Here is a 12,949-nt window from a genome sequence, read left to right as displayed (position 1 = left end):
TATATCACTCATCAGTTAAAATTTAGATGGTGACAGGTTTGACCAATTAATTAAATCAATGCATTTTGGGTTATTACGTGCTCCTAAATCTAAATAAATGCACTGACCACACACAGTTCTAGAGAAGGTGTCTGATCGTAATTCTTAAGGAAGAAATGTGACTTAGGACACTAAAATCTCAGAAGACAGGCAGCAGATTGCAAAGAGAAGAGACATAATTAGGTGACAATGTTCAAGAAATACAGAAAAATAACTAATTAACGATCCCACGGATCTGAATGAATCTTAAAAATGTGAAATGGCTACATATTAATTACCAAGCAGAAAACTTTGGAGTACAATATATCATGGGGGGTAAAAGCAATAGGTATACACTGTACCTTTACTTACAGAAGAAACATTAAATGGAAGCTGCTTTTTAATCAGCAAAAATAACCTTTCTGCAGATTTTAATTTTTTCAGCATATTCAAGTCAGAACAGGTGGTGAAAAAAACTTTTCCTGAAATATATTCAACCTAGAGATAGAAAAAATAGTTATTAATGAATTAAAACATAGCACCTAGACTAACAATAATAAAAATGACCATTTCTGAAGTATCTACTATTTATCAGACACTGTACTAGGCACTCTGAATACATTTTTTTCCCCCTCATCCTTATAACAGCCCTCTGAGGTAGATTTTATCATCCCCATTTTATAGATTAGGAAATTGAGGCTTAGAGAGGTTAAATAATTTGTATGAAGTCACATAGTCAGTGACCAAGATCATAATCTTTCTATGTTACCTTTTGGAAAGTGTGTGTGTGCACACACTACTAAAAAAATAGAACACAAAATACTCATTAATTATCAAATCTCACTCAACTGTTAAGAGTGGGCAAAGGAAAGGTATAATGGAGAGGACAAATGAGGTGTCTAGCCCAAGGTTAAAATAATCAGTAGGTATTTCTTAAACATCTACCTCGTGGTCTACAAGGAAGCATACAGTATAAATCTTAAAGATGAATAATAATGTAATAGGCATACAATGACATACAAATTAAAATGTAAAATTTATAAGACAACAATCTGCATTAAACCCAGAAGAAAACTAAAAACTTAACATAATAAACGCACTGATAAGTTGTAGGTACAATAAGTAGCACCAACGATGGAAGCCATCGTTAGTAAAAGTCTCGGGGAAGAATCCTATAAGACTCAGGAAGAGGGATTCTAACAAAAGAAAAAAGGGCAAGAACACACAGATGGGAGTGACAACCTGGCTGAAGTAAACTGTAAGTCAGCATGGCAACATTTGCTGCGTGATGCTGACTGATGGTGTCAGGTGGATGGATGGTGTAGCTCAGGCCGGCTTGATAACAGTCACAAAATTTCGAGTACCACAGATGCTAATGGTCAAGCATTACAGGCTTTTGATGAAAACTATGACAGCACTAAATTAGCTGGCAGAAAAAATTACTGTGGAAGAGGCATAAAGGACTGAGTGGTGAATGTGATGCTGGAGGGAGAAGTAGATTACTGAGGAAGAAATAATGAACCATTTGGCTGTGGGAACTGGAAAATGGACAGAAGCAAGAAGTATGCATCGAACAGAAAGAGGTTTTGGAGACAGGATGGCTATGTGGTCAGTCAGGGAAGAAAGGAAAATGAAGAGAGCGCTGGCTCACAGAGAGTCGAATGAGGTACAGCAAATGGTGCTTAATGCCAATGGAACCCTAAACCTTTTGGGTCATTCCAACGCCCTCAGGTTCAGGATGGATGTGGACAGTCCTAGCATTCTCCTTTTAGCAGTGGCCATGGGCTGACTGACATGGTTTTATGTCATTTCCTAGGACTAAGGCAACCATGGAATTTGGGGGGTCCCATGTGCGTAGGTAGCTCCCATTCAATGGGAATTTGAACTCCAAATGTTTTATGTTTGATCTGACCTGGTCTAACTAAGCTTTGCAGATGGTAATTTCTGAGGTTACCACTCTAGCTTGATGAAGAAGAATCTCCACTGGGGAAGCCCTAGGTTGATAACAATTAAAACCTCAATATTTCCAGTTAAAAGAGTAACAAGTTCTGGGGCTCTGACATATAGCATGGTGATTACAGCTAGTAATACTGTATTATGTAGCTGAAAGTTGCTAAAAGAGTAGATCTGAAATGTTTTCACCACAAAAAAGTAATGGTGCTTATATGACGGGATGGAGGTGTTAGCTCATGCTATGGTGGTCATCATTTTGCAATATATAAATGTATCAAATCACCTTAAACTTACATAATGTTGTATGTCAATTATACCTCAAGAGAGCTGGAAAAACAAATAAATTAAAAAAAAAAACAAATAGCTTAGGTACCAGCAATGTAGCTGACCAAGAGAGATGGAGGAAATAGGGAATGAGAAGAATGTTTAGGAATCAGTATTTAAGGGGATAATGAAGTAACTAAAACAAGAACTTCTGGTTTCTACAATTTACTTCTTTCTCATTACAAAGGTGACATTTTCCCTCTAAAGTCAAAACTAAATATATACCTCAAAAGTGCTTAGAACTTGGAGACATAGTTTTAAAAAGTAAATTTTTAGAAGTTTAGATTTTATGTTACTTGACCTAAAAATATAGCTGATGTTAAGCCATCACAAAACAGGTTAAAAGACAGGAAATACTTTGTCAAGGTTCTGGGGGAACTGAAATAAATACGTTACTGACAATGTATGGTTTTAAGATCCAAGTCTTATAAACAAACTGACGCAAACATCTAGACCAGTGATTTTAACCTAAGTAGTCTAGACATTACATTTGTTATTTAATTGTACAAAGATCTTATCTTTTCTCATTTACTTGAGTATCAAGGGAAACAGTTTATATAATGAACTTCCTCCAAAAATATCTGTTTTTGAGGGGGGTGTGAAGAACAGAAAAGCGTGGACTGAAAATAAAGTTAATTACGAGGACCTAAAAGGTCATTTAATTTATTGGGGGTACCCAATCATAAGAATAATATGTGTTGAGGCACTAAATACATTCTCAAAACCAAAAGCAACATTATTCTCTTTATTTAAAAAAATTAACATTAGGCCTACATTCCTTTTACAAGAAATGAGCATGTAATCAGAAGTAGTTTATTAAGTTGTAAAACAGCCACTGTGAGAATCAGTCATATATATGAAAGCACTTTAACAGTTCACGCTTCGTAAAGACATTGTATCTCAAAGTAGTAGAGAGATGAATTTTGGTGTTTATGATTTCAAACACTGAAGCTACCGTCACTCATTTTTTTTAGTTTGTAACTGATCATATTCAATTACAATAATTAGGGAGAACTGTGGCATTTTAGAATATTTCATCCCAGTATTTTTTCCTTGAAAATTTATTTATATATCCAATCTGTTCTTTCCATTTGGAATTAAATCATTAAAAACTGCCTAAAACCAGCTGGTTTTATGTCTAACACTTCAGAAGATGAAATAACAGCCTTTATTAAAGAAAAAAATAGCTCTGTTATCGGCTAGCATTATCTAGGCAGTTAGCAGTTTTACCTTTCTTTTAAAATTCAGGGATTCAAGTCTGACACAAAGATGGAAAGCTTAAGCCTATGCAAAAAAGTAAGGTATAGTAATATAGGGTGATACCAAAGTTTTCCTAATTCTACAGATGCCATTTAATTTCGGAATTAATTTTAAAGCGCTAAGTGAAGGACTGAGGTGGGGTGTGAGCTTTTTTGGATCATTTTAGAAGAGAGAATTAAAAATATATACTTTACTACATTAAATGAAAAACTATGAAACAACTCAACTATCTGCTTAGCTGTACCCCACTACCCTCTATCATCATGACCCCACTAAAAAAGTAAAAACAAAAGGACCTGGGTTCATTGTCTTTGCTATGTGGATTTATAAAGGCTGATTAATCAACTGACAGGGTTTCCTGGCCAGCTGGCATTGGAGACACCTCTACTATCTTCAAAATTACTGTTCCTGCTTTTATTGTTATAATAACAGTATTTAACACGTTAAACATTATTACAAAGTAAAGCTTAATTTTACCCAACACATTTCTTTTTCTTTTTTTTTTTTTTTTTGCGGTACGCGGGCCTCTCCCGTTGCAGAGCACAGGCTCCGAACGCACAGGATCAGCGGCCATGGCTCACGGGCCCAGCCGCTCCGCGGCACGTGGGATCATCCCGGACCGGGGCACGAACCCATGTCCCTTGCATCGGCAGGTGGACTCTCAACCACTGCGCCACCAGGGAAGCCCCCCCAACACATTTCTTTATAAAGTACTCTACACACTACATACTATAGTATATATTTATATGCTATAAATTAAATATTTAAAAATACACAGGAACCTATAGAGAGGCTTGCCCCACCACCAGGAGAAAAAAAAATCAAATCTGAATATGACCAAGTGCTAGCTATAACTTACAGGACTCCGATTTACAGGAAACAGAGGATAGAGGAACATAGGAAACCACACCATGAAGAAGCAAATGGCAAAGACTGAGAACAAGCAGAGACCGTCTTTTTTCTAATAATGCAGCATATGCAGACTGGGTCAAGCCATCTGTTTTTCATACCAAGAACTCTACGTTTACATTTTAAAAACTCAGTGCAGCAAGACGTCATGGCCACACAGGGTTTAAGGAACTGGACCCAGGTCCCAGCCTGCCTAGGTTGAACATGATAATATGCTCATGCTTGATTTCAGACAGCTTGGGTGTGAATCCCAGCTCTGCTGTTTTCTGGTTCCACGACTTGAATATTTTTTTGGACTTTACCTGTGCCTCATTTTCCGTTTCTGTTAAATGTGGAGCCTCCCTCATACCATAGGGCAGTTGTGAAAATTGTCTGACACATATTAAATGCTTAATCCATGTCAGCAGTTGCTATTGTTGCTTTTTTAGATTAGCTACATTCAATACTCTATGACATTCTGTGACCAAAACCACAAATGGCAGGTAGTCTAATAAAGACTGATGACATTCTTCATGACCCCTCTATCCTCCTCTCCCCACCCTCTCATCACTGAAACTCCTTTTGTGGACCTTCAACACTGCAGGAGTCCTGGGAGTAGAGTGGTCTATTTCTTTCATTAAGCTTTCATTTTCCAAAAACACATCATTCACGCTGTCATATATATCCCACCAAGATACTGGAGCACTTTTCTCTTACATCCTTTTCCTGTTTTCAAGAACCAGGCTCAGCACGTCCTAGAACCTAAACTGATGTTTAAAACCTGCTTCGTTTCATTGAAATTAACAGCGTATAAATGCCAGCAACTGTTAACTTCCTCCTCTGAGGCTTCCAAGAGAATTTTTCTAGCTACTATTTACTGCGTGTTTAAGGTGTACGTTACACACTCTTTATCATTTAATCCTCCCAAAAGGCCTAAGAGATAAACATAATCATTGTCGGGAAACTGACAAAAACAGCTGAACCTGAAGATTATATTTGCATTTAAAGGATGGAGAAAGGATTCAGACAGGTCTAATTCTAATTATAGGCACTATCACTTTTCTTTTAAAGAATCCATGAAGTAACTTGCGTCAAACCCTCTTTTTAACAAAACTGCACGCGTGACAGATACGCGGTAACAGATGGGCAGGGAAAAACGGCTGGCGGGTCTTTCCGGCAGTAATTAGAGGACCTGCCAGCAGAACTCCGAAGGCCGGGACGTCGCCTCCGTGGGTTCGCGGGCCGAGAGCGCGGGGCTCACGTCGCTTTCCCGGGTCTGGGACGGACCCCGGCGGGGAGGCACCACGCCCAGGGCCGGGGACTGGGCTGCCCTGCTTCCCGCCCGGGCGCGCGACCAGGCCGACTCACCTGCGTGGCCGCCAGCCGCGACCGCACCTCCCGCATCAGGAAGGGCTCCAGGCCGCGGCCCGCGGTGCAGAAGAAGCGGGTGCCCGCTGCAGTCCCGGAGCGGCGACCGCCCGGCACCGCCGCCATGGCGGCTCGGGGTCACGTGGCCTCGGGTACGCGCGCCTCGGCGCTGCGGACCCGGAGGCGGCGTTCACGCGGCGGAGGGCCGGGTGTTGCCAAAGGCGAGCCGGCAGGGAGGTCCCGGGAGGGGGCGATCGGCTGGGAAGGGCCATGTGGGTCTCCTAGGTTAACTGCTTGGAACCCCCTTGATTAGGAATCTGGAATTATGTACAATCACAGGTGGAAGGGATATGATTGGGATCTATAATGCGCATGTATAAAAGGGATATGATTGGGATATATAAAAAGGATATATAAAAAGGATATATAGGGCTTCCCTAGTGGCGCAGTGGTTGAGAGTCCGCCTGCTGATGCAGGGGACACGGGTTCGTGCCCCGGTCCGGGAAGATCCCACATGCCGCGGAGCGGCTGGGCCCGTGAGCCATGGCCGCTGAGCCTGCGCGTCCGAAGCCTGTGCTCCACAACGGGAGAGGCCACAACAGTGAGAGGCCTGTGTACCGCAAAAAAGAAAAAAAAAGGATATACACACACACACACACACACACACACACACACACACACACACACACACACAGAGGGTGGCAGAGTTTATTTCAGAAAGAATAAAGACTGCCATCGATCTGTTAGATCTTTAGCAGATGATATCATGACACATCTTTGCCTCTGATACTCATGGCCTCGCGGTGCTGAAGAAATGAATGATGATTATAGGGAAGCAACGTAAAATGTGGCAGACTATAGGGGCTAACTGATGTGATGCTTGAAATATCCATTAGATTTCACCCCAATTCTCTTCCCGAAGTGGATAAGATTACTGGTTTGTGCTAGTAGCGAGATGTGTGAATGAGAAATCCTATTCCAACTGATAAATTGTTGGTGAATAAAACAGATGATTAACTTGTTAAAAATATTTTCAAATCAAATTTTTTTTAAGATGGGAAAATAAAGCCTTAAAAAATGATTTCTCTGTAACATCTGTAACTGCTATGCTTTAAATGTCTATAACAAAGGAAGCTACCGCAGTAATAGGTCCGTCTGTTGTACCTCGGAGAAGACAGTTCATCAGAAGTCCATTGGAGCTTGGATAAGAAGGCAAATAAGAGTACAGCAACGTGTCCTCTTATTTTTAATCTTTGACTATAAGCATAATAAAAATAGGTAATAAAAATCAAGCATGATATGCATTAGCATAGTTTTAAAAGAAATTATATCTCTGGCATAACTTTTAAAAATAAAGGCGTGAAATATTTTTTTTAGAAAGGAGATATAATATCATCTCATCCATCTGTCTTGTTTTTCAGATTGAGGAAGTTGATGCCTAGAGAGGCCAAGGGACAGTGAGTTAGTGGTGCAGCTGAGGCTGGAACCTAGCCGCCTTGGCATCTACTATACTGAGCTCTGTTCCATTCCTCCCAACTCCCTCCCCTCCTCTCCATCTCTCCCCACTACTCTTCTCATGTAAGGAGCCCGGTTCTGTCTTCACCAAGCATTGGGCTCAAACTGGGAATTCCTAGGCCCAAGAGCAGAACTTCCTATGCTCCCACAAAATGTCTTTCTGTTCATGAAACAGGTCACATTTCTTGCAGTAAGTTAACCGTCAGGGTAATGAATACACCATCCAGTTTGGGCCACCTGATTTGATTGACTCTCTTAACAGTATTTGAAGGGATTTGTTTTTAAACTATGAATTAAATTGACAATGAATATATAACTTGGGAAGCATAGAAGCCATATTATAGTATGAACAGCATTAAATTAGCTCTGTAGTTATATGAATCAGATATATAGGAACTATTAAATGTGTATCTGTGTAGCCAGTATGTCTCACGCGCTTCACGATGGGACACCAAGGTGAATAATGGACTTCCCTTCCCTCTGTCCCACCCCCTCCTCAGCTCGTGGTCCACTAGGACAGTATTATGAAAAAAATTTTTAAATTATCTATTTGTTTATTTATTTTGGCTGTGTTGGGTCTTCGTTGCTATGCACGGGCTTTCTCTAGTTGCGGTGAGTGGGGGCTACTCTTTGTTGCAGTGCACGGGGTTCTCATTGCAGTGGCTTCTCTTGTTGCGGAGCACGGGCTCTAGGCGCACAGGCTTTAGTAGTTGCGGCATGTGGGCTCAGTAATTGTGGCACACAAGCTTAGTTGCTCTGCGGCATGTGGAATCTTCCTGGACCAGGGATTGAACCTGTGTTCCCTGCATTGGCAGGCGGATTCTTAACCACTGCGCCACCAGGGAAGTCCATGAAAATTGTTATGGAGTCAGGTAACGTGGGCTTTTCAAAGCTTCAGTCCTAAAACTTCTTCTCGGACCCATGCATTTTGGTGAAATCTTTTTTTTCCCTCCAGACTTACATTCTTGTTCTCTTGGCGGTTGCCATAGCTATTCCAACTCCTCTGTACTTTGAGGCTGCTGGCTCTCAAGTCTGTCTGGGAAACCCACAAAACCTCCATAGTACTTCCTACATTCTGGACCCAAGATGGTAAGCACCCAGACATACGGTATCCCATTCAGTTCACCACGTACCAGACCCACTCCCTACCAGATGCCGCACTAAGTCTTGAGGATACAAAGATGAGTAAGTAAGGGTCTGGACTTCAAGGGGCTCAGAGGATGGTGAGATTGATTTAGGACTACCCAGGATGCTGTGGCAGCACAAACAAAGAGGCCGCAGGGAGAGCTTCCTGGAGAAAATCACTTCTACGCCAAGCCATGAAGGTTGTGTAAGAGTTAAATGACTCACTGGGGATGGGGGAGAGGGTGAGGGGTTGTAATAGTTGTGTAGAGTTTTGGGTGGAAGGAGCAGCAGATGCAAGTGTGTGTGTGTGTGTGTGTGTGTGTGTGTGAGAGAGAGAGAGAGAGAGAGAGAGAGAGACAGAGAGAGAGACAGAGAGAGAGAGACAGAGAGAGAGACAGAGCCAGAAGGCCACAGCGGCAGTTAGGTATTATAAGAGCATAAATTGTATGAGTTGAGGTCGATAGAGGTAAAGGTAGAAAGGTCGGTAGGGACCAGGTCACAGCAGTGCTGCCCAAGGCAGAAGAAGAAATAACTTCTCCAGCCTCAGGCTGGCCAGCAATATGCTCTCCTGGACAAAACCATGCCTGCACAGCCCATCTTCCTCTTACCTCCCCCCTTTTTCCCTTCTTCTGTTGTCTTTGCCTCTCCAGGAGCCTTTGGTCAGCAAGGTCAGGGGCCACTCTTGTTCCAGTTGGGGGGTCAAGTGCATTTACAACACCCTTGGACCCTGCTGCAGCACAGCCCTTCCGACAATGCCTTTCACACAATGCTTGAGATAAGATGAAACAGGTGGAGAGCTGCCTCTTTAGGGAGAAAACAATTCGTTTTTTGAGAGGAGACTTGCCTGGAATTCTCTCCCTATTATGCGAATGATTTTCCTCCATCATTTCTGTTTCTCATTCAAAAATGTCTCTACTGAAGAAGAACCACTGATCCCTATAGATGTGTAGCTTAGCCAGCTGTTTTGCTGATTGAATACTGCAGATTTAACACATAGGAAGTTGGCAGTTGGCACGAGCAATTTTAGAACAGACAACTTTTAATTGGGGGTGTTTTAGGAATTTAGGGCAAGGTTATTTCCTTCAAGTTCTCTCCCTATTTTGGTGCGATTGGCAATTCCTTTAGTTCTTAAAAGCATTTGATGTATGAACTTAGATATTAAAATTCAAATGCTTTAGACTGCGAGATCCTTGAGGATGGGATGACGTCATTCATCTGGGCATCCAAGGAGAGTATGCTGGCTTGTGTATGGTGGGCTCTTGGTCAGTGAAGGCTGAATTGGATGGAATCGTGACTAAATGGAAGGCCACTCGCTAAAGAAATCCCCCTCAGCTAGAAGGGATTGCTATCACCACCATATCAGTGGGGGCCTGTGTGAGTGAGACATGGAGATAAGAGTAGAGTACTGAGACCACTGAAGGGAATTCAGAGGACAGGAGGACCCCAAAGATAAACTTCTTTGCAACTTTGACTGCTACTTCCCCCTGCCTCACCATTTCTCTAGCCTCCCCCTGCCCCCCACGCTTTATAAATAACATCTCCTTACCAGGAATTCTCCTCAGAATGACTTGGGGAGTCATTTCAATATGTCGGGCTTGCCATCCCCCTCTCCCCTGTATTCTGGTACAGTTGAGTGGGGTTGGTGACAAGCCGGGGCCCTTCTCCCCAGGAAGGAACCATTGCTATATACCAACCAATTCAACTGCTGACTTCCCCCAAATGCCTGCTCTTTCCCCACTCGCCGCAGGCCTTCGCTTATACTGTTCCCTTTGTTTAGAACCCTCTTCTCTTCCCTTTCTTCTCTTTAAGGCTAAGCTAGAATGCCACATCTTCCATGAAGCTCTTTTCCTGCCTTTACAACATAACATTTTATACATTTACCATTTATTTATTCATTCACAAATATTTATTGAGTCTATGGCAATGTATCAGTTGATATGACAAGGTTCCAGCCTTTGAGAATCTTTCAGTTTAACGGGAGGTAATGTGATGGTGCTGGATTGCCCAGAGAGACATATAAAGGATGACAATACAGTGTGATATATGGGAAGGAAAGGAGAGCAATTGGGCCTGGCATATAGTAAGCACTTTATAAACAAGATTGAACAAATGCATTTATTCTGAAGTTGAGTGAACACTTGTCACATCTGTGGCTTCTCAGCTCACTTTGAACATCTTTGCCAAGTCAGGACATTCTCTGCCTTCAGAAACCCACCTCCGCAAGGTGGATATGTAGTTAGTAAGCCCCATGGAGGTATGATGAACTCTGTTCACATAGCCCAACATAGTAATTTAAAAAGAGTAGGATTTTATAAATTTTTTAGAATTCAATTGAATTGTAGCATTGTGGTAAAACCTTAGATACAGAAGTCTGTTGCACACACACATTCCAACCAAGTCAGTGCAGGCTGTGAAAGAATCAATATATTTGTATGTCTGGAGTGGCAAGAGCAGTTTGGGGAAAAGCTCTTGGTCACATACTGATCATTTAAACCACTTACATGCACACAGTAACCATCATGCATGGTGCTTCTTTGAACGTACAGTCAAAAAAGAAAACTTAGCAGAAAATTATTGCGTTGTGTATGTAAATACTGCTTTAAAGCATTATTTATTCATTAGTGTTCATATCACTGTAGTTTTAATTGTAGCATCAAAATTCAAAAGATGCAACTGCCATGCTTTGATCTAGAGAGACAACTCTTTTATAGATATTATCTTCCTTTAGTTATGCAGTGCATGAAATTATTTTGATGTACAAATAAAACCTAGTGTATCCAGTGCTTTTTCAGAAAAGCGTGCTGAGTGTTTAATGCATATTTCAAGACGCTAGGGTATTTGATGTGGTTTTATTTGTTTAAATGTATTTTGAGCCCATAAAACTGTATTTATATCTGATAGACCTTTATAATGTTCCAGTTAGAAGAGAGTATGAAAATCATTTCTTGGATATATCTGCTGACTGAACGAATGACTGAATCTACAATTTTCTTCAATTTGCTTGCGTGAACTATATTGCCTAAATAAAATAAAGCCATTTTCTTCTTGCAGTTATATTCGCCTTACTCCGACTGCTGTTTTAATATTCCTTTTCTTGTGCTGCATTTATGTGTATGTTTACTAGGAATTATTTTCCTTGAGAGGTTTGCTATTACCTACCTTTCTATTTCCTAGTCCAAAGAAAGCCCCAGAAATGTCCCAAACTACCTAGGATACCCATATTTTGATATTTTCCCCTTTCATTTTCTTGTAAGTCTTACTGCTTTCTAGTAGACGGCTTTTTATTTTGCCTGTTTATCAGTGGTCATTGAAGAAAAAAATCACCTTTAAACTCAAGCAGCTGTGATCTGCAAATAAACAAAAACAACCAGATTTTATTTCCTCGAAAATACAGAAAGAACACCCTGTTTTACCGTGAATGGTATTTGGCAGAACAGAATCTGGAGATTTTATTAGAATGTTAGCTTGAGTCAGTTTTCTCCCATTGTTGGCATGAAGAGTTGAGAGTAAATTGTGGAGCAAGCAAACTTACTTTATCATGTATTCATATCGTTCTATTTTTTGTTGTTGTTGTTGAAGGGTGATAATACTTTGCTGCCCATGGACATTTTGTGCTGCTTTGAAAAATAGATTTTTTAGCACTCTTGGAAAATTCTTTCTGATCTATATCCACACATAATCAGGCTTGTCTCCCAACAATTCTTTAAAAAAATTTTTTAGATTTAATAATGAAGGATATTCTATTTCCATTTAATGCTATAATTTTAAAAATAAATTTATTTATTTCATTATTTTATTTTATTTGTTTATTTTGGCTGTGTTGGGTCTTTGCTGCTTTGCGCGGGCTTTCCTCTGGTTGCGGCAAGTGGGGGCTATACTCTTTGTTGCGGTGCACGGGCTTCTCATTGTGGTGGCTTCTCTTGTTGCGGAGCACGGGCTCTAGGCGCGCGGGCTTCAGTAGTTGTGGCTTGCGGGCTCAGTAGTTGTGGCGCATGGGCTTAGTTGCTTCGCGGCATGTGGGATCTTCCCAGACGAGGGATCGAACCCATGTCCCCTGCATTGGCAGGTGGATTCTTAACCACTGCACCACCAGGGAAGCCTCTATAATTTTTAATAGTGGTATTAATTACTTAGCTTAACAGAAAAACAATATAGATACAAAATGAAAGATGCAATCTGTAGCACCAGCTTAGGCAATCATTTGGGTCTTTCATAAAATACCTTCAGAATAAGACATAATGCTGCAATTATTTGGTACTGGGTGAGCTTCTAGATCCCAGACAGATAATAATATTTCTATTTTTAATCACTATATGTATCTTGCTTTATTGCCCCGTCACTCTGATCAACTTAGATGACACAGGTCTTCTGCCTCACAAATTTCAAAATCTAAATGTAGCCAGGCTGGGAAAAATAATCTTAAAGGCAGGCTTCAGAATTCACCTTAGATACAAAATAGTCTGTTTAAGAAGGTTCCTCAGTGGAGTTCAGTGAGGCT

The 12,949-nt window shown here is 41.0% G+C and overlaps 1 protein-coding gene across 6 annotated transcripts in view; it reads right to left on the bottom strand.

Annotated features, from left to right (window-relative positions):
* Nucleotides 1-5,962, bottom strand: part of THUMPD2 (THUMP domain 2 tRNA and snRNA guanosine methyltransferase) — a 45,990-nt gene extending 40,028 nt beyond the window's left edge. For 2 of the 6 annotated variants that reach the window (XM_027113308.1, XM_027113310.1), the window contains exons 1-2: nucleotides 5,812-5,940; nucleotides 381-516 (exon numbers count right to left, since the gene is read on the bottom strand). In XM_027113308.1, coding sequence (XP_026969109.1) covers nucleotides 381-516; nucleotides 5,812-5,937 — 262 coding nt within the window. In that variant the 5' untranslated portion in view covers nucleotides 5,938-5,940. Of the gene's footprint in view, nucleotides 1-380; nucleotides 517-5,811 lie in introns of all 6 variants that reach the window. The other 4 variants (XM_027113311.1, XM_027113313.1, XM_027113307.1 and 1 more) reach the window with 4 other exon arrangements.
* Between the last annotated feature and the right edge of the window lie 6,987 nt (nucleotides 5,963-12,949).

Source organism: Aethalodelphis obliquidens, unplaced genomic scaffold (genome assembly GCF_003676395.1).
Source record: "Aethalodelphis obliquidens isolate GAN/ISIS:26980383/991018 unplaced genomic scaffold, ASM367639v1 scaffold12, whole genome shotgun sequence".
Taxonomy (NCBI): domain Eukaryota; kingdom Metazoa; phylum Chordata; class Mammalia; order Artiodactyla; family Delphinidae; genus Aethalodelphis; species Aethalodelphis obliquidens.
The sequence above is the reverse complement of the archived record's forward strand: the minus strand, read 5'-3'. Positions and strand labels throughout refer to the sequence as shown.